This window comes from Zea mays, chromosome 2 (assembly GCF_902167145.1).
Source record: "Zea mays cultivar B73 chromosome 2, Zm-B73-REFERENCE-NAM-5.0, whole genome shotgun sequence".
NCBI lineage: Eukaryota > Viridiplantae > Streptophyta > Magnoliopsida > Poales > Poaceae > Zea > Zea mays.
In genome coordinates, this window is record NC_050097.1 from 229,830,014 (window position 1) to 229,851,732 (window position 21,719).

At 43.7% G+C, this 21,719-nt stretch overlaps 1 protein-coding gene across 1 annotated transcript; it reads left to right on the forward strand.

The window, feature by feature from the left end:
• Positions 1–656: 656 nt before the first annotated feature.
• On the forward strand, positions 657–21,438 carry LOC542217 (lysosomal alpha-mannosidase). Its single transcript, NM_001305853.1, has 29 exons — positions 657–1,009; positions 1,229–1,312; positions 1,646–1,734; positions 1,834–2,008; positions 2,433–2,552; positions 2,711–2,797; positions 2,884–2,955; positions 6,932–7,045; positions 7,501–7,601; positions 7,694–7,787; positions 7,916–8,083; positions 8,172–8,261; positions 16,607–16,672; positions 16,808–16,864; positions 16,980–17,199; positions 17,283–17,419; positions 17,618–17,686; positions 17,765–17,824; positions 17,938–18,009; positions 18,176–18,223; positions 18,381–18,500; positions 18,732–18,797; positions 19,438–19,550; positions 19,638–19,722; positions 20,146–20,256; positions 20,338–20,433; positions 20,760–20,807; positions 20,900–20,968; positions 21,046–21,438. The coding sequence occupies exons 1-29, from the start codon at positions 809–811 to the stop codon at positions 21,262–21,264; spliced, it is 3,051 nt and encodes a 1,016-aa protein (NP_001292782.1). The 5' UTR covers positions 657–808; the 3' UTR covers positions 21,265–21,438.
• The last annotated feature ends 281 nt before the right edge of the window (positions 21,439–21,719 follow it).

Consider the following 21,719-nt stretch of genomic DNA (forward strand, 5'->3'; position numbering starts at 1 on the left):
CCTAGTGTATATTGTCATTTTATTTTATAAACGAACAACAAACTTGTTATCTACCTATTTACTTCCTATTTTTTATCAAATAGTGAATGTATAAGTAGTTGGTGAGAGTGTTGCTTGCTTGTTATTATAGTTATTACTAGCGTTATATATGTGGTGGATGTATAACTTAGTGCAAGGTAACTTGATTATACAACTTATTATTTGTATTTAATTCTCTCTACTAATATTTTTTATACCAAATCATGAACTCGTTGTTCATTACATAAATTTTGGACCATGATCTCATTAATCATTACGATACTTATTGATTATAGAAAGAATAAGTATATTGGAGATAAAACCCGCGGGTAACCCGTGGGTACCCGCTAACCCGATGGGTACGGGTTTGGGCAAAATTTCAAACCCGTCACGAGTACGGGTTTTTTAATGGGTTTAAATATTTTTCACGGGTATGAGTCTGGGATAGCAAAACCCGGCGGGTTTGTACCCGTTGCCATCTCTACCCCCGCCCCCATGGCCCCACCCAAGACCCCACTCGAGAGGATACTCATTTGCAGAAACCACCCCACGGGAGTCGGGACGCTGACGTGGCGCAGCGAGTGCGCCAGGCCGCCAGCTACTCGCCGGGCATCGTCGCCCACCGCCAGGTGGGGCCCCGTCCCAAGCTTCTTCTTAGCTGCTTGCCTGCTTGACCTGAGGCCTCCGCCGGTCGCAACAACAGTCTACAGTCAATCACAGTCCCCGCTTCCCGGCGGCCACCGCTGCATCCTCCCTTTCCACGCTCCACTCTCCTAGCGCGCCCGCCTTCATGGGCCCCGTTCGACTCGCCCTCCTCCTTTCCGTCGCCGCCGTCCTCGCCGCCGCGGGCGCGGTGTACATCCCCTACAACACGTCGGCGGGGGTGGTGCCGGGGAAGCTCAACGTGCACGTCGTGCCGCACACCCACGACGACGTCGGATGGCTCAAGACCGTAGACCAGTACTACGTCGGATCCAACAACTCCATCCAGGTGAGGCGCCTGCTCCGCCGCGCTGACCTCCGCTCTCCGATTTCGTCGCGCGCGGTTAATTTGACTGTTTTTTTTGGAGCCTAGCATTGGCGCGCTAATCGCTTGCGCATGCTTTCGGGTCCGGGGATCCGTAACTAATTTTCTGAACTGTGCTTGTTCTTCGTCAACTTGGCTCTACCTTGTTTAAACTAATTTGGTGTGTTTTTTTCCTGGTTGAAGGGGGCATGCGTGCAGAACGTGCTGGATTCGCTCATCCCGGCGCTTCTCAAGGACGAGAACCGAAAGTTCATCTATGTTGAGCAGGTAAATACTAAATAGTAGTGACTTGCAACTGTCGAGCCTCCGATGCGCCGTAAGCTGGGCTGTGGCAAACTTGGTGTGTGAAAATTGGAGGATAGGAAGCAATGCACATCTACCTGTGGCCATTCTGTTGGTTCCGTGGGCTTGTGGAACTAGTACATACAGTCTATGTTCCTTGCTGCCGACGCAGGGAACGGAAGTTAGATTACAACTCCGAATAACTGCATCCAAACCCTTCGTGAAGTAGTGCAGAGTGGGCTATCTTTTAGATGGAGATTTTTTTTACTTTTGTTTTTTTCCTGACCTGTGGTTATATATGTACGAGTACGGCTGCAGGCATTCTTCCAAAGATGGTGGAGGAACCAGAATGACATGATCAAGGATACAGTGAAGGGGCTCATCAGCTCTGGACGGCTGGAATTAATGTATGTTCCTTCAAGTTTTGTAGCTGCCACTCTATAGATTGTATTGCCAGAAGTTATTTTTGTTCTGTGGTGAATGACATATTGCTTCTGGTCTCGAAGAAATGGTGGCATGTGCATGCACGATGAGGCGGCTGTACACTATATTGACATGATCGATCAGACTACACTTGGACACAAGTACATCAAGGAGGAGTTTGGCCAGATCCCACGGATTGGCTGGCAGATTGATCCGTTTGGGCACTCTGCGGTTCAGGCTTACCTTCTTGGCGCAGAAGTAATTGTTTTTTTTGTTTCATATTCAAGTTTCGTCCCATTGCATGATAAAATGAATTTTTGCATTTCCACAATAATGTACGTATCATCATTATAGAAATATCCACAATATTTGGAAACCTGAATGTTTGGATATTTCACTTTTTTCTTTTGCGGACTAGACCTTCTATTGTAGGTATAGCTACTTATATACAACATGTAGCCATGGACAATAAGAAATTAATGATCTCTTGTCGTTTCTGCTACTGCCCTTATTATTTGTGTGATTGACAGGTAAACACACTTCTTGACTAGCCACAGAACTAGTATTGTCTAAAACAAACTCATTTCCTTAACTGAAGTAACAGTTGCACCTGTGGTGTTCAAGGAACATATTTGACTTACTAGAAGAGAGATGGCTCACTAAATATTTTATTGCCTATCAGGTAGGATTCGATGCTTTCTATTTCTTCCGGATTGATTACCAAGACCGTGATACACGGAAAGGAACAAAAGAACTCGAGGTTGTATGGAGGGGCTCCAAGACCTTGGGCTCATCGGCTGATGTAAGTGGCTTGTTTCTTTTTCAAAAGTACACAATGCACCTCGTTATATGTTCCATTTACAAATATTTCCATGATGCCATAGATGCTAAGTGCTAACCCGCTTCAATTTTTGACACAATTTGTTTTGTTTCTGTTTCAAACCTATATGTTTCTTTCAGATCTTTGCTGGCATCTTTCCAAAAAACTATGAACCACCTCCTGGTGATTTTTATTTTGAAGTTGATGATAATTCCCCTGTTGTCCAGGTAATTAATCAGAAATTTGGTACTATAGATATTGTGTATTATTCAAGCACTTAGCATGAGCCAATTCCTGGTTTTCCTCCACGCAGGATGATCCCCTTCTTTTCGATTATAATGTTGAAGAACGAGTTAATGATTTTGTTGCTGCAGCTGTAGCACAGGTACATCTTCTTGAACACAAGTACAAGTACATTCAGTTATCAGTACTTTCATCTTTTGTGCTGATGCACTTTCTTTGTGGATATATATGCAAATGGGCCTCTAGCTGAGTTGGTTAGGTGGCTCTAGTAGCACTGCGGTCCTAGGTTCTGACTCCCTGTGGATAGTGAATTTAAGGCTAGGGTTAAAACCCCCTCTTATCTGTTCCATCATGCCAAAGCACAGGTCTAAGGTCTGGCCTAGATCATGGTCATTTTCATATGGGCTACGACACTGTGTGTATGGGCAGGGGTTCAGAGGTTTCTTTGACCTGCATGAGAATGTCTTTTTTCTTAGCAAAATCCCCAGGGGCTATCTTATTTTTTTTTCTCGAACACGCAGGAGATCTGCGTATCATTCCATTAATAGATAGAAGAAGGTACAACACACCACACACGACACACACCTGACACGACACACACACACATGACACAACAAGACACAAGACGCAACACATCAACCACACACAACCACTCTGAACAAGCCACTAGACTATCCCCCTGGGTCAAGCATAAACATAAGAGTTGAAAGCAGGTTCAACCCTTTTGCCCCGGCACTACACCACATCCTGAGCTCATCGCCAGCGAGGGTGAGAGCACTCGCCAGGCTCAGCGATCTCCCATTAAACACACAGTCGTTGCGATGACGCCAAAGGCTCCAAGCGCCAAGAATAACTAGAGAATTGAAGCCGGATTGGAGATCACGGGGAATCTTCTCCACAGCCCTGCTCCACCAGTCATCAAGGCTGCAATTAGCATTATATGGTGAAAGGTTAGGCAACCCAGACCTGCTTAACAAGGAATACCAGAACTGTCGTGCAAAGACGCAAGAGATGAGAAGATGTTGTATTGTTTCCTCTTCTTGGTCGCAAAGGGGCACACACTGGGGTGGGGTAGCCCCCTTCTAGCAAGACGGTCTGCGGTCCAGCATTTGTTGTGCATGACAAGCCAAAGGAAGAAACTGCACTTTGAAGGTGCCCAAGATTCCCAGATGCGCTCATATGCGCCCAAAGAAGTGGAACCAAGAAATAACATATCATAAGCCAACTTTGAAGAGTATTGGCCTGTCGGGGAGAATTTCCAGATATGCTTGTCTGGCACTCCAACATTAATGGAGTAATCTGCAATGACTTCACTAAGAGTTAAAAAATCAGAGAGGACATCCCAAGTGATGGTGCCTCTCAGGTCCCGAATCCAAGCCATCTCCACGACACCTTCAGCCACCGTTCTCCTATTGGTAATCCTGGTCGGGACGAGGGCGAAAATATGATGAGTTAGATCCTCAATCCTCAACCCCATCAACCATCTGTCCCTCCAAAATAAGGTGTTACGACCATCACCAATTTCTGTAATCAAAGCTGTAGAGAGGATAGATTTTAGAGTGCTGGAACTCTGGAGAGGTAAATCAGCCCAAGACTTCGAGGGATCTGTTCTTTCCAACCACAGCCATCTAACCCGAAGGGCCCAATTCAACTTTTGTAAATCTGAGATGCCAAGCCCACCAAGCTCCTTTGGGCGTGTCACTTTGCCCCAAGCGACTAAGCAGTGGCCACCGAGCACATCCTTACGACCTTTCCAAAGAAAGCCACGTCTAATCTTGTCAATGGCTTTGATAGCCCACTTAGGTAAATCCAATGCCATGGCGTGATATATAACTGTTGCCGTGAGCACATGCTGCACCTGGATGGCTCTGCCAGCTCGAGTCATCAGGTCGGCCTTCCAATTAGGTAAGAGGTCCGCAAGCCTATCGATTAGTGGTTGCAGCTGCTCCTTGCTTAGCTTCCTGAGGGAAAGAGGCAGCCCGAGATATTTAAGAGGAAGTGTTTCAACTTTGCAAGGAAAAATCTGGGTTACCATTTCCATGTCTACCGGAGAGCAGTGAATGGGAGCCACACTGCTTTTCTGAACATTGGTTTTAAGCCCCGAGGCGTCCCCAAACAGCTCCAAAATCCCTGTTACCAAGTGCAGATCACTAGCAGCCGGTCTCAAGAAAATTACCACATCATCAGCATAGAGCGATATTCGGTGCTGGATGGAGCGAGTTGAGAGGGGTTGAAGCAGTGGCGGACCCAGGAACTGATGACAGCCTAGGCGAGAATACGGTGTGATCCCCACGCCTGTGCTCGTGCCACGTGCTGCTTGCTTCCGTGTACTGTGCTCGCGCCTTGCCCTCTATTGCAGCCGGCGAGCCAGCCCAGGCCACCGCCTGCGGTGCCTGGGTGGTGAGTCCGCCCCTGGGTTGAAGCAAACCCTCATCAGCAGCTTTAACAATTAGACCATTGAGAACATCCATAACGATGATGAAGAGAAGAGGGGATAACGAGTCCCCCTGCCGCAGGCCCCTCAAGTGTTGAATGAATTCCCCAGGAACTCCATTAAGTAAAATTTGGGTAGAGGAGGTCATAAGCAGCCCACTGATCACATCTCTCCAAATGGGGCCGAATCCAACCTTTTCCAACAATTCAAGTAAGAAGGACCAAGACACCGAATCGAAGGCCTTGAAAATGTCCAACTTGAGAAGGATTCTAGGCTGTTTTTGAGCGTGCAGCAGTCTTGCAGTTTGCTGAACTAACATGAAATTATCTTGGATGAATCGGCCCTTGATAAACGCACTTTGGTTCCTAGAAACCAGCTTGTCCATATAACCACTAAGTCTGCTTGCCATGATCTTTGTGATTAACTTTGCGAAGCTGTGGATCAAGCTAATAGACCGAAAGTCCTTGGCAAGGATGGCATCCTCTTTCTTAGGTAAAAGAGTAATGAAGGCTATGTTGAGGTATCTGAAATTCCGAAAGTCCTTGTTCCAGATAGCCATGATAACAACCATAATGTATTTTTTGATGATTGACCAGCAGATCTTATAGAAACGGCCTGTGAACCCATCAGGCCCCGGGGCTTTGTCCGGAGGAAGCTGCTTGATGGTATTCCACACCTCCTCCTCTGAGATTGGCTGCTCGAGCCCCTGAAGGTCAGTGTGCTGCATTTCTAAGGTGTCAAGGTTGACAGTTCTGGATCTTTGCTGCCCTGTACCAATCAGATCTGAATAAAAGGACCGGAGCACCTCTGCCTTATCACTATGACTGGTCACTAGCTGCTCCCCGTCTTGAATTTTGGCTATGAAATTTTTTCTTTTCCGATAACGAGACCAAGAGTGGAAGAGCCTTGTATTAGCATCACCATCTTTGAGCCAAGCAATTCTTGATCTAGTCCTAGCCATCGAGCGGATTAAGGATGCAAGACACAGAGAGCATTTCTTCAAGCGTCCAAACAGCCAAGTCTCCAGAACATTAAGAATTCTGCTCTCTTTTGCCACTTCAAGCTGCAGCAATATTTCTCTGGCAAGCTCAAGTTGCAGTTTGAAATTTCCAACCTTTCTGTCACTCCAACTTTGCAGCCCTTTTGTTGTCGCCTTGAATTTTAGGGAGAGGGTCTTGAGGGGACAAGAAGACTGCTGAACAGAACCCCAGGTATTAGATACCGCTTCTAGAAAACCATCAAATCTGGGCCAAAATGATTTAAAATGAAATCTCCGCTTCCCAGTGTGGTTGTCCTTCAATCCCAACAGGAGAGGACAGTGGTCTGAATCCTCTGAAGCCGAACTTTGCAGCAGATAATTGGGGATTTTTTCCTCCCAATCCGAAGAACAGAAAACCCGGTCCAGCTTGACTTGCACATTATTAGCGCCAGACCATACACTGCAAGGAGATCTGTAGCTGTTTGGTTGATGCTACTACACCGCCCATTTGATTATTCAAATGATAATTTTAGTAATTTGTGGGAATGCAACTAAGGTGTTCTTTGCACTTCAAATTTTGAATTGAAGTATCTGAATTTCATTTTATTAGTGGTTAACTGGTTATGTGGACTAAATATTCATACTCAGAAATACAACTTGTCAACTTCACTTCCTGAGTCATATTTGTTTCATTCTTTTCTGTAGGCAAATATCACGAGGACAAATCATATCATGTTTACAATGGGAACAGACTTCAAATACCAATACGCAGAGAGTTGGTTCAGAAATATGGACAAGCTAATTCACTATGTGAACAAGGTTAGGATGTACATGAGTATTACAACAGAACTGAATACCTGTTCAGTTATTTTTGAATCCTTCATTATAGGTCATGGCATCTGCATATCTGTTGAGCCATTTTCATGATGATTTTTAGTTAAGCTTTATAGTTCGAGAAAAAAAGTTAAACTGTATGAAATGTATTTGGTGTGTGTCAATGTTCTCAATTTTTCATAACAATATATAATTTAGTTCATGACTTCATGTCATACACATACACTTGATGACTTTTATTGTGATTTAGTTAGGTTAAAACAATTAGGTGCTTAATTAATAATTGTTTCATCCATTTCCTCTTATGAACGGAACTTCATTTCTTTTAGGCATCTAACTGTCCAAACTGGCCTACTATAGTATCAATAGTGAAGTTTTCTAGCTTAAAGCTGTTAAAAATGTTGGGACTCTCATGCTTGTTGTTTTGTACTATAACTCAGGATGGCCGTATCAACGCTCTTTATTCCACACCTTCGATTTATACCGATGCAAAATATGCTGCAAATGAGCAGTGGCCTCTCAAGACCAATGATTTCTTCCCGTATGTTTTCTTTATACACAATATGGTTTGGTTTGTTTTGTTTTGTTTTGTTCTGTGTGTGCACTTCATTATGATTGTATTTCTTGTTCCAGATATGCAGACAACCCAAATGCCTATTGGACGGGTTACTTTACAAGCAGACCTGCCTTAAAACGATATGTCCGCATGATGAGTGGGTATTACCTGGTACTATTTACATCCTTTTCCCATTATACTTGGCTTCTGTTTTTCTAATGGTAATCATAAATTCCTCAACCACTTATCGCTTGGTAGAGTGCTTATAATTAAGTATTCAAGTATTCAACTGTTTTCAGGCAGCTAGACAGCTGGAGTTCTTTAAAGGGAGATATAGCTCAGGTCTCTCAACGGATAGTCTAGGTGATGCTCTAGCTCTTGCACAGCACCATGATGCTGTTACAGGAACAGAGAAACAACATGTTGCAAATGATTATGCAAAGAGATTGTCAATTGGATATACACAAGTAAGCTTGCTGATAATTGTTGCAATTCATGTTTGATGTTCTTTCTTTTGGTATTTGATAGCTTCATTTGGTCCAATTCCTTTTACAGGCCCAGGAGCTCGTTTCAACTTCTCTTGCTTGCTTGACAGAGTCTGGCTCAAAATCACGTTGTGCATCCCCAGTGACAAAATTTTCACAAGTTAGTCCGTGGCTTGTTTTTATCCTTTTCTACCAGTGTGAAAAGTAGAGCCATGTTCTGTTTTGCTATCAGTCAAAGGCAGATACATTTATTTATAGGAAAAAGTCTACATAAACTCTTGATCTTTAGAAGGTGGTCTACTTTAACTTTAACCTCTCACCTTTAGAACCGGTTATTTAACTCACTCATCTTTACAAAACCAGACAACTAACTCCCTAGACAGTTTTAGTTGACAGTTTTGATGACATGACACTAATTTAAGAGGCATCAATTTTGTATTTTTCAATTATGTCTTTTAATGGTATCCAAAATTTATATAATTTCATAACAATTGATAATTATATATTATATGTGCCCTAATTTTCCTGAAATTTTAAGAGTAACAGTTTAATTACTAAAAATAAAAAACTATATAAAAGAGCTTAATATTTTTGTCCCTGATTCATTTTTTATCTTCTGAGGCTAATTTTTTACTATAGCTAAATAATACTATTACTAAACTACTGATTTTTTGCTAATTTTATTAAGCAAGTTAAGTGGTCTTTTTTTCTAATTACTAACTAAATTCATTTTACATTCACAATAATAGAATGATCTTCATTTTTTATAAAGATCTTCTCTTAGCTAAACTAACATATACAAATATTCCTATAATGTTTTGAGAATTTAAATCTTGACCTATATAAAGTTCTTAGAAATATTTATTTAAATTATGGGTCCAGATTCAAAGTTCTTAGAAAATTTTGGAAATATTTGTGTATGTTAGTTAATTTAAGAGAAGATCTATGAAAAAACCGGAGGTCATTTTATTACTGTTTGGTAAGTGTTTCTAAAAATAAAAATAAAATTGATTTAGTTAGTAATTAGAAGAAAGACCACCTAACTTGCTTAATAAAATAAAAAAAATTAGTAGTTTATTAATAGTATTATTTAGCTTTAGTAAAACTTTTAGCCTAAGTAGATAAGAAATATATTACCAGAGCCAATTGTTACGATGGCGGGTCGGGACGTTTCACGTCCTGGCGACTGTCCGCCTCCTGGCGTTTCACCTTCCCTTCCCGGCGCTTCCTCTCCCTCCAACCCCACGCCGGCGTCTGTTCCGGGCCCGGCGGCCACCATCAGCACCCCTACGGACCTCCCCTTTTCCTCCCCGGTGTCGGTATCCTTTCAGCCTTCCCCCACCCAGTCCACGCGGGCCTCGTGTGGTCGTTCGCGACTTGAGAGGTGGCAGGATAGTTCGCCGGCTGGCGGCTCGGATTGCCTCTCTCAGCGGTTGTCGCTTCACAAACTCTATCGTGACGTGGTGGCCGTTCAGCCGGTTGTGTTAGCTTCGGTGGCAGGCGGCGATCCTGTGTTGTCCGTCCCAACGCTGAGGTCTCCGGAGAAGAAGAAGTGCGGTCCGGTGAAGTCTTCGCGTCCTGGCCTGGCGGCCCCCCGGGATGCTTGCGAAGATGTTTGGACTGTGGTGGAATCCAGGCGTTCGAAGAGGCAGCGTTTGAAGTTGGAACGTCAGAGGGCGGTACCGTTGGACCTCGTCGGGCGATGTTTTAACTGCCTCGCCCAGGGGCACTTCGCCTTCCAGTGTTTGAAGAAGACTAGATGCTTCCGCTGCCGTGAGCTTGGGCATCGTTCCTACAAGTGTGAGAGGGCCAGAGCTCCTGTCTGGCAGAGAATTTCAGCCGCCGGGTCGTCGTCGGGGTGCGGTGATCCTTCTCGACCTGAGTCTCAGGGCTCGGTCTGGAGGAGGATCAGCCCGTCTTCGGACGTCTCGGCCGGTGCTTGCGGTGGGGGCGGTATTCCTCGACCTGAGGCAAGAGCTTCGGTCTGGAGGAGAATCACCCCACCAGCCTCCCGTCCGGTGCTGAAGCGGTTGCCGACGTCCAAGCTTTCAGGGAAGATGTGGAGACGTATCTCTCATCAGCCTTCCTCCGGGGGGGGGAGCGTCTGGGGATAGTCCTTCGCAGGCCAGTGGGAATGAAGCTGCTGGTTGCATCTCCAGTGCTCCCCTGCCGGTTGGCGTCCGCCCCAAGAGAAAGAGGGTTAGGAAGCGTCGTTCCAGGGCAAGGCCTTCAGGTGTCCCACCCCCATCTTCCTCGGATCGTCCAGGCTGCATGGCGGCCACTGCTGCTTCGGTTACCCCAGTGCACCACGTTCCTCCGTGTATCCTGGGTTGGAGCCACCAAATGACGAGAGCAGAGGATGATCTTCAATACGCAGTAATGGTGACTGTGATCAGCGATCGGTCTTCGGTTCGGGCTTCGGAGATTGCTGAGCTGCTTGCCCCTAGGCTGGAAATGGATGCTTATTCTCTGGTGTTGCGGCGGGTTTCAGCGTCAAATTATATTCTTGTCCTCCCTGATCGTGATAAGGTTGAGGAGCTGGTTGGCAGATGGGCTACTCTCAGAGCTGGGTCCTTTTCTGTGGGGTGTAAGAAATGGTCTCGTCTCATGGAGTCCAAGGGCGCCTTACTCCCGGTGTTGATCAATCTTGAGATCCGTGGAATCCCTATACATGCTTGGGAGACAAGCACTGTGGATCATTTGATAAATCCTTTTGCGTGGATACACCATGTCCATCCTGATACTTTGAACCTGAAGGATGTGGCTGTTTTCCGCTGCTCCGCGTGGTGTTTGGACCCTTCTGCTATTCCTTCTTCTAAAGAGCTTTGGATTGTAGAACCTCCTTTTGCTGTTGAGGGTGATCCTGCAGAAAAACGTGTGCTGGTTTACACTGTGATTTTTGCGGTCTCGATCACTCTCCGGCAGGATGGCTCCGATTCTGTTCTTCGCTCTGAGGATCCTGATGATGAGGATCACTCTCCGCGTAGAAGGCGTCTCATCTCGCCTTCCCATGAGTTTGCTCAGGGGCATCAGGTTAGGGGTCAGCGATCGGAGCGTCGTTCAGTTCACGACCGGATTGGCCCTAGAGCAGGTAATGGGGATCAAACGAATGATTGTTCTAAGGTCTTAACCGATGAGGCTGTGCTGGTGGAATTCAGCAACGTGGAGCTCAGAGAAGTTGATGTTGATGCCCAGTTCCAGAGTCACGGTCCAGTGGTTTCTTCCTGCGCTGTCTCTGCCGAGTGCTCCAGTTTGCAAGGGGGTGGTCAGTTCTCTGTGCATGAGTGCCCTGGCAGTGGACAGTTGATTGAGTGTCCTGAGGAACTCTGTCAGTTTGGAAGTCAGCAGGGGGTTGGGCAGATTTCTGTGCTTACTGAGGAACTCTGTCAGTTTGGAAGTCAGCAGGGGGTTGGGCAGATTTCTGTGCTTACTGGTCCTGGTAATGGGCAATTGAACGGATGTCTTGAAGATCACAATCAGATTGGCTGTCAGCAGGTTGGTGCTCTGGCTGGAAATCTGGGCTCTGTGGCTGACTGCGAGGTGTTGCTTCCCAGGGAGTCCCCTGTGGCTGCCACCTCCCCTCCCTTGCTCCTCCGCCCAAAACCTATTCAAGTTTACTTTCGGCGTCGCCGAGGAGCGAGGAGGGTTGAGGAAACAGCCTTGGGGAGCTCTCCGTCTCAACCACCGGCTGCTGCTGTTAATGTTTCAACCTCAAGGGTGTCCGAGTTCTTGTCCAGTATTACCAAAGAGGTCGTTGCTGTGTTGGAGAACCCTGCCCCCAACCCCCTTAGAAAGAAAAAACTGCCTGGGGGGCGGGTGGCTACTCCTAGGCGCAGCAGGCGTGTTGCTGGCATCGGGGTTGAGTGTCACCAACGCCTTTCCTCTTTCAAGAAAAGCAAGAAGACCATTATGAAGACACTGGGAGTGATACATGATGGGGATTCTCTGAGTCAGGAGGCGCTGGAGGAATATAGTAGCATTTTCAGCAATTCTCTTTCCCAGGTGCAGATCCAAGCCCTTGCATCTCTCTTTGGGTGGTCTCTACCTGAAGAGACGTTGGTTGTGGAGGCTACTCTTTGAGGAAGGTTTCTCTTCCTTGGGTTGCGGTTTGGTTGGACGTCTTAAGCTAGTTTTTTATGGATCCGTCAAAAATTCTCATATGGAATGTTAGGGGGCTTAATGCCTCGGCTCGCCAGGATGCTGTTAGGGCTGAGGTCGTTTCATCTGGTGTGGATGTGGTTTGTTTACAGGAAACTAAAATGCAGGATATTTCTCGTTTTTTGGTTATCCGGATGCTTGGACCAGATTTTGCCAACTTTGTCTTTCGCCCTTCGATTGGTGCTAGTGGTGGTATTTTGGTTGCTTGGAAGGATCATATAAACTGGGCTGGTGTTTCTAGAGTGGATGATCATTCAGTGTCAATTCTTTTTCATCCTGTTGATGATGTGGAGTGGTGGCTGACTTGTGTGTATGGTCCCCAGCTCAACCAGGACAAAATTGCCTTTCTTCAAGAATTGAGAGATATTCGTGCTTCCTGCTCTGGACCCTGGTTGGTCCTTGGGGATTTTAATTTAGTTTATAAAGATGAGGATAAGAATAATTCCAATCTGGATAGACCAATGATGCATAATTTTCGGAGATGGATTGATGACTTGGCTCTTAAGGAGTTGCCTTTGGTTGGGCGTAAGTTCACCTGGTCGAATGGGCAGCATAATCCAACTCTTGTCAAGCTGGACCGTGTTTTCTGCTCCTTGGATTGGGATGATCAGTTTCCTTGGGCCCTGCTGCAAAGTTCGGCCTCTTTCGATTCAGACCATTGCCCGCTTCTTCTGGGGCTTAAGGATATTGTGCATGGAAAGCCACGGTTTCATTTTGAAGCTTTTTGGACAAAATTAGATGGGTTTCTGGTAGCTGTTGAGGATGCATGGGCTGCTGTCCCTGCTAGTCATTGTCCGTTGCTCACTCTCTCCATGAAGCTCAAGGCCACAGCTAAAGCTCTTCAAGGTTGGGGCGAGAAAAAGGTTGGTCATATTAGATCACAGCTTGGTCTCGCCAAGGAGCTGCTCCACCAACTCGACATTGCTCAGGAAAGCAGAAGTCTTTCTCACGAAGAATTTTGGTTGCGTAATAATCTAAAACAGCACAGTCTTGCTCTTGCGTCTCTATGGCGCTCTTTGGTTCGGATGCGATCTCGTATTTGTTGGCTGAAGGATGGGGATGCAAATAGTGCTTTATTTCATTCTCATGCAAGGTATCGCAAAGCTAAGAGCTTCATCTCTAAAATTGTCTCAGAGGATGGAATGGTTTTCACTACCCAGGAGGAGAAGGCGGACTTGTTCAAGGATTTCTATTTGAATCTGCTTGGTTCTGCAATTAATAGAGGGGCTGCGGTTGATTTGGAACAGCTTGGAGTTCCCACGTTTGATTTAGAGGCTCTTGACAGCCCTTTCTCGGCGGATGAGGTCTGGAATACAATCATTAGTCTTCCTCTGGATAAGGCGCCAGGGCCAGACGGGTTCACAGGTCGTTTTTACAAGGTCTGTTGGTCCATAATCAAGATTGATGTCATGGCTGCAATTTCCTGTGTTTGGGCCAGAAAGTTTGCCAACATGAATTGCCTGAACTCTGCTTACATCACCCTCATTCCAAAATTGGAAGGGGCAGACAAGGTCACAGATTTTAGACCTATCAGTCTCATTCATAGTTTTGCTAAGCTGGTGTCTAAACTTATGGCTAATAGGTTGGCTTGTAAGCTGCAGCACATTGTCTCGCCTAATCAATCTGCTTTCATCAAGAAAAGGTTTATTCAAGATAATTTTATGCTGGTACAGCACACTGCCCGTTTTTTGCAGCAACAAAAACAGCCCCGTGTCATGGTCAAACTGGATATTTCTAAGGCTTTTGATAGTGTTTCCTGGGCTTTTTTAATTGAAGTCCTCATCAAGCTGGGTTTTGGGCAGATATGGTGCAACGTAGTTTGCGGCTTGTTGTCCTCTTCCTCGACTCAAATTTTGCTTAATGGATGCCCGGGAGAAGTCATTTATCATCGGCGGGGTTTGCGTCAGGGGGACCCATTGTCTCCTATGCTTTTCGTCTTGGTTATGGATGTTCTTAATATTATGGTGCAGCGTGCCTCTGAGGTAGGGGTCCTCCAGCCCCTTTCTTCGAGATTCCTTCACCACCGGATCTCTTTATATGCGGATGATGTGGTTGTTTTCCTTCGGCCGGATGTGGTTGATATTGAGGTATTTAAGGGGATTTTGCATCTTTTTGGTGAAGCCTCGGGTCTGAAGACCAACATTCAGAAGAGTAATGTTTTCCCAATTCATTGTGATGAGGAAGTTCTGGCTTCAGTGCAGGCATCTTTACCTTGCCAGTTGTCTAATTTCCCATGCAAATATCTTGGGCTTCCGTTATCCTTAAAACGTCTATCTAGGCCTCAATTGCAATCTATCATTGATCGTATTGCAGTCATGCTCCCTGGTTGGAAGGCGGTGCTTATGACCAAGGCTGGTCGGGCTGTTTATATTCAGTCGGTTATGACTTCCAGATTTGTGTATTTGGCTATGGCCCTGGACCTCCCTGCTTGGGCAATCAAGGCAATTGACAGATTAAGGAGAGCTTTCCTTTGGAAAGGCAGGAAAGAAATCAAGGGAGGGCACTGTTCCTTGGCTTGGAGTAAAGTCACTCGTCCTAAAGAATTGGGTGGTCTTGGTCTTTTTGATTTAAAACTGTTTGGTTGGGCCCTTAGAGTCAGGTGGCTTTGGTTGCAGAAATCAGATCCAGGGAGGCCGTGGGCTGCGTTTCCGCTTCATTTCACAAAGGAAGTGGTGTGCCTTTTCAATTCTGCTGTGTTCACTGAAATTGGAAATGGATTAAACACGCTTTTTTGGACTGATAAATGGCTGCATGGGCACTGCATCCAAGAGATTGCCCCGGCTGTGTTTGCCTCTATTCCTAGAAAGGTTACCAAAAGTAGATCGGTGAAGGAAGCATTGACTAATTTGAGGTGGGTTCAAGATGTTCAGGGAGCTCTTTCCTATGCTTTCTGGGTGCAGTTTTTGGATTTGGCTGAGATTTTGGAAGGATCCTTGCTGCAGCCCAATGTGCAAGATCGTCATGTTTGGAGGTTCTCTAGTTCTGGGGATTATTCTTCAAAATCCGCTTACAGTGCTATGTTCCATGGCTCGGTGCTTTTCAAGCAGGCTGACCGAATTTGGAAGACTTGGGCCCCTGGCAAATGTCGGTTTTTTCTATGGCTTGTGGCTCACAACAAATGTTGGACAGCAGATAGATTGGCTAAACGTGGTTTGACTCAGTCGCTTCTTTGCCCGCTCTGTGATCAGCATGAAGAGACTATCAACCATCTGCTGGTGGGCTGCTCCTTTGCGCGACATTTCTGGTTTGAGCTGCTAAGGCCTTATGGTTTGCAGGACTTCCTTCCAGGACAGGATATAGATGATTTTGATCATTGGTGGTGCTTCAATAGTGCTCGGTTGGGTGGAATGAGTAAAAAGGGCTTTGACTCCTTGGTTGCTTTAGGCGCGTGGATGTTGTGGAAGCATAGAAATGGTGTTGTCTTCAATGGCTCCCATCCAAATTTGATGGGGGTCGTCCGGTTGGCCAGGGAGGAAGCTTTCTTGTGGTCTTTGGCTGGGGCTAAGGGTTTTTCTTACCTCCTAGCTCAAAGACGGGTGGTGTAGTTTTTTCTCTATTTTAGTTGGGGTGTTTGTCAGCTGACAAACGCTCTGTCCCTGCCCCTATTCCAGTTGTTCTTTCTGGCTAGGTGGTTTCGGTGTGTGTGTGTGTGTGTGTTTGTGTGTGTATGTGGGTCTGTCTGTGTGTGTGTGTGTGTTTGTGTGTGTATGTGGGTCTGTCTGTTTCGGGGTATTTTTCCCCTTTTTCTTCTTAATATATTGATGCGCAGCTCTCCTGCGTGTTCGAGAAAAAAAAAGTAGATAAGAAATGAACCAGGGATAAAAATATTAATCTCTTTTTATGTAGTTTTTTATTTTTAGTAATTAAGCTGCTACTTCTAAAATTTTAGGAAAATTAGAGTAAATATAATATCTAATTACTGATTTTTGTGTAAAACTATATCAATTTTGGATACTACTAGATGACAAAACTGAAAAAACAAAACTGGTGCCATTTAAATCAGTACCATGTCATCAAAACCGCCAACTAAAACTATCCAGTGTGTTATATGTCTGGTTTTGTAAAGCTGAGAGTGTTAAACAGTCAGTTTAAAAGGTGTGTGTGTGTGGGGTGGGGGGGGGGGGGGGTAAAGTAGATTACTCTCTAAAGGTCAGGGGTTATCTAGACTTTTTCCTTTCTTTACATTGCAATATAGAATGCATTTGATTAATTCCTAGTTTAGGATAATTGTAATGTCACATACCAACCAGAAACAATTATGGTTATCGATCATGTTCTAACTTCTAGTTTTCTTTATTATTATTTAGAAACTACTAGTATAATAAATCTGTATATCTTCCTTTTTAGTGTCTTCTGCTAAATGTTACATATTGCCCTCCTTCTGAGATGGACTTAACGAAAGGAAAAAGCTTGGTGAGTGTTCTTAGCTCATGCGTGACTCTTTCTAATGTAAAAAATTACATTTTTTCCTATTCATGCATGATGCCCTTTTAAACAAAAAAACACTACCATCAGCTATTGCTTTCTTTCTTTTTTCTTTGGGTATAGGTTGTTCTTGTATACAACTCGCTTGGGTGGAAACGAGAAGACGTCATTCGTATACCAGTATGCATTATTTTCCCTATTTTCTTGAAAAAAGGCATTATTGCTGCATTATAATATTCATTATTTTATTTATTTTTCTATCATGAAGTTGAATCTGTTAATATTTGGTTAACAGGTTTTCAGTGATTCGATTGTCGTTCATGATTCTGAAGGACGAGAAATTGAATCACAACTTCTGCCTATAGCTACAGCCTCGTTGAACATAAGAGAAAAACATGTCAAGGCTTACCTGGGCACAACGCCAGGTGCAAAGCCCAAGTTTTGGCTTGCTTTTCCTGTGTCTGTTCCACCTCTTGGTTTCAATACTTATTTTGTCTCAAACTTGAAGAAATCAGGTATGAGGCTTTCTTCAAGGTTCAAAATCACTAAAGGCTTATTACTCGAAGTATCTTTATAATTCTCTATGTATAATCCACAGCACATATTTCTTCGAAGTCCACTCAGTACTCACCTCAAGGAAGTGAAAGTAGTAATCTACAAGTTGGTCAAGGCAACTTGAAACTTCAATATAATGAAGCTGGAAAATTATCCCTGTACTCCGATAGTAAGACTATGGTAATGTGCCAGTGGATAAATCTGATGTGTGCACTACTTTTTATTTGGTGCTTTCATCGTTGAGTGCCCATAGGATTAACCATGGTCCAGTGTTATAGAATTACTAGTTTAGACTCCAAGCATTATTTTCTATGTCTGGTCATGTGTACATTGCTTTGTATTAAGTAATCATTTTTACTACATTAACAATTTTTCAAGGTTCAAGCAAACTTTGAGCAGAAATACAAGTATTATATTGGACAGGATGGAAATGGAAGTGATCCTCAGGTACACTAGAGATTCCCTTTTACCAAAAAAGTAGGGCTTACATGTAATGGCGTTAATTCATTTTGTCCTGAACTAAAGGCTTCTGGAGCATACATATTCCGCCCTAATGGCACAGTTCCAATCAGTACTGATGGGCAGGTATGAAGGGATCCATTTTTCTGTGGAATAACATTTAAGTTGCAGCATCTATGTTAAAGGATTTTAAAGAGATTGATACATGGCTTGCTTAATTCTACCTTTCCCAATTCAAGGTTTCTCTCACAGTTCTGCGTGGGCCCATATTGGATGAAGTGCACCAGCAGATAAATTCATGGATTTTTCAGGTTATTCCTATGAGAAATGCTTTTCTGAACCATCACCTGTGCACCTTTTGTCATCTATTTGTTCCCATATGTACTAAAACTTTGGAGTTTTTTTTTGAATCTTGGTTGATCAAATCGTGATTATCCAATATGTTCTTGTTGCTAATTCTTCTTTTTCCTTCCACAGATTACCAGGCTTTACAAGGAGAAGGACTTTTTGGAAACTGAATTTATAGTGAGTTCTGTCCCAATAAGATGCTTTGCATTGCTAATAATGATTATTTTTACATTTCACTTTTTGAGCCACAGTTTACTGCTACCATTTTTATTCCTTCTTTTGGCATTAGATTTTAATGTCTTCTGAAGTCTGAACTGATTGTTCCCATGCATAGGTTGGGCCCATACCAGTAGATGATGGAAATGGAAAAGAAGTAGCAACTGAAATTGTTACAAACATGGTTACAAACAAAACATTCTACACTGATTCCAGTGGACGTGATTTCATCAAAAGGGTATTGCAGCACTGGCACTTTTTACCTTTTTTTCCCTCCCTCCGACCAAAGCATTTCTGTTGTCCTTTGCATGGACAGTTCTTTAGAAATGATTTTGTTAGTGATTCCTGTTCTAGTTTAGAACCTGTAATGGACTAAATAATAGCATAATAGATAACTAATAGTAAAAATACATGGCAAAATGGTGTAAGATTACTCAAGCTTTATTCATGAGTTTTTTTTTGTGTGCAGATAAGAGATTATCGATCGGAGTGGAAGATTGAAGTGCACCAGCCTATTGCTGGAAACTATTATCCTGTGATATTTCGTTTGCTCCCATCTCTATGTTTTTTTAATGAAGTTCAATAACATCAATAAGATGGTTTACTTTTTATCTGAGTCAACTTCCAAAAACAGTCAAGAGTGGCAATTTCCACTCAATTGATATAATATTGAATTGTTTATTCTTTGTTACTTTTCATATAGAATTTTATTGGTTATTTTGGTTCGATCCAAACGCTGTTGATTTTAACTGAAAGATGGCAACACCAACATAAAATGTTAGCTCAATCAGCTATTTGTGCACTGTGGCAAAAGAAGTTAGGTTTATCAATTTATTAAAAAAATCTGCATAGCTGAGTTGGATAGACGGTCTAAGTAGTACTCCTTGGATCCTGAGTTCGACTCATTGTGCGAGTGAATTTCAGGTTGGAGTTAAAAAATTCCTTCATTTGTCCCACGTAAAAGCACAGGTCTAAGGCCGTAACATGTTTTAGAACCTGTTTATTTCATGTTCTCTTATTACTCTGTATTTTTTCTATTGAGAATTGAGATCACTTTGTGTTTGTGAGAAAAGAGGTAGAGATCTTTAAGAAATTAGAATGCTGGTACAACTCTTACATGTAAGTTCTGTTGGGAAAATTAGTAAAAAGATGAGGGATTATGTGTATCTTTTCAGGTTAATCTTGGCATCTATGTGGAGGATGGCAGCAAAGAGCTGTCTGTACTGGTAGACAGGTCAATTGGAGGTTCCAGTATAAAGGATGGACAAATAGAGCTAATGCTACACAGGTCCTTCCGCAAATAGAATAATTGTAAAAATCTAGTATTTCCTTTTTGTCTACCCATGCGACTAAACCCTCAGTCTTCCCTGTATAGGAGGCTACTCCATGATGATGGGAAAGGCGTCGCCGAGGCGCTAAATGAAACAGTCTGTCTCGATAAGCAATGTGAAGGACTCATTGTAAGTAAAAAGGATTATTTTCTTGATACCATTTTAGATAGAAGTTCAAGTCAGTTGTTTACCAGATGTATTGGCATAAGCAGGGGCGAAGCCACGGTATGTGTGGGTGGTGCACTGGCACCAGGCAAAAAAGCACAATTAGTGCGAAATAGCATATTGACCATGTAAATTAGCTAAATTTAGACATGTTTCTATGGAGCTGTCAATATTGTGTACCACTAAGCTAGCTTTGCCCCTGGGTATAAGAATGAGCACATCTCTTTTTTTTCTGAGAAAAACATCTCATTAGTTATGTTAGATCAAATACAATGTCATATTGGAGGATAATATTGTCTCATAACAGATCAGTTTGTTATATTGTGACTGCAAGCATGCTGTTCATGCAGAAATATAACGGAAAATACCTCTTTGAAATTTGAACAGATACAAGGAAAATACTATGTCAAAATAGACCCACAAGGAGAAGGAGCTCGGTGGCGTCGGACATTTGGCCAGGAAATATACTCCCCTCTCCTTCTTGCTTTCACAGAGCAGGTACATGGCGAAACTTGCCATATTAACATGATTGCTTGGAAAGTCATTCCTGTGTTCAACATACACCTACTTGTTTTCTAGGATGGAGGCAACTGGGCGAATTCACATGTTGCAAAATTCTCTGCGATGGATTCAACTTACAGCTTGCCTGATAATGTTGCAATGCTTACCCTTCAGGTACCTACCTCTTTATGCCACTGTCGCCAGAATGTGCTAAAAAAAAGAAAAGTACATACCTATTATGTTAATGTTCCCATATGGCGATTAGAATCTAGAAGCTTCATTCCCCTTTTCTAATGTTCTGTGCATTGGTGCCCCAGTCCTGGTTAGTTTGACTTTGATCGATAGCAAAGAACAACATGAATCCATGCGCAATTATTAGATATATATCACTACAAATGCAGAACTGCTCTCTGGATTTATTTCTTTGCATATCAGTACTGCATGGATATATACCTGTTTAAAACTTGGTCACATCTGTCAAATGCTTGCTCATTACACAGGAGCTTGAAGATGGAAGTGTTCTCCTTCGGTTTGCTCATCTATATGAGGTTTGCACTGCTACCCTTACTCTCACTTGTTCCAGGTGAGGTAAATCCTAATTTTCTTTTCTATGTCTTGCCCTGTGCTGTCGTGCACATAGGCCGGGGAGGACAAGGATCTTTCGTCTTTAGCGAGTATCGACCTCAAGAGAGTGTTCCCGGAGAAGAAGGTTCCCTCCGTCACTCTGTTATTTTACTATTCTAGTCTTCAGCATTCCTAACTCAGATTCTTGATCCCTCGCTCTAGATTGGCAAGGTCATCGAGACAAGCTTATCGGCAAACCAAGAACGCGCAGCCATGGAGAAGAAGCGTTTGAAATGGAAGGCGCAAGGTTCTGCGGCTGACGAGAAGGTGGTTCGGGGTGGCCCTGTGGATCCTTCGAAGCTCGTCGTTGAGCTGGGGCCAATGGAGATCCGCACATTCATCGTCAGCTTTGATCACATCAGTGACAAGCAACAGCTATAATCGTCTCCGACTAGACGACTATGTCTGGATGAAGTTGTCTTGCGGCTTCCAAATAAAAAAAATAATGTGGCCTGCTGTGTACCTGTGGTTCAACCCATGATATGGCCTGCTGTGGGTCAGCACGGTTCTAAAGCTAAGGACGTTTTATAAGGCAAATTTTGCTTTAGGGTGTCACTCCTCTCCTCACGTTGCAAAAATACAGAAAAAACCAGCGAAAACATGATTGCAAACAGGTAAGGGGCAACTCCCCCACCTCAATTTTATAAACTCTTATACCTAGACTTAGATATACAACAAAATAAATGAACTTTTATATAGTAGGTCGGACTAAATTTAACGAAAACTAGGCTTTTTCTAACTTTTCCACTACTCATCCCACTTCACACCCGAGTCGATTCCCTCCCCTACCGCTAGCCCACTCGTGACTCGCTTGTTCCTTCGACCATCGAATGATC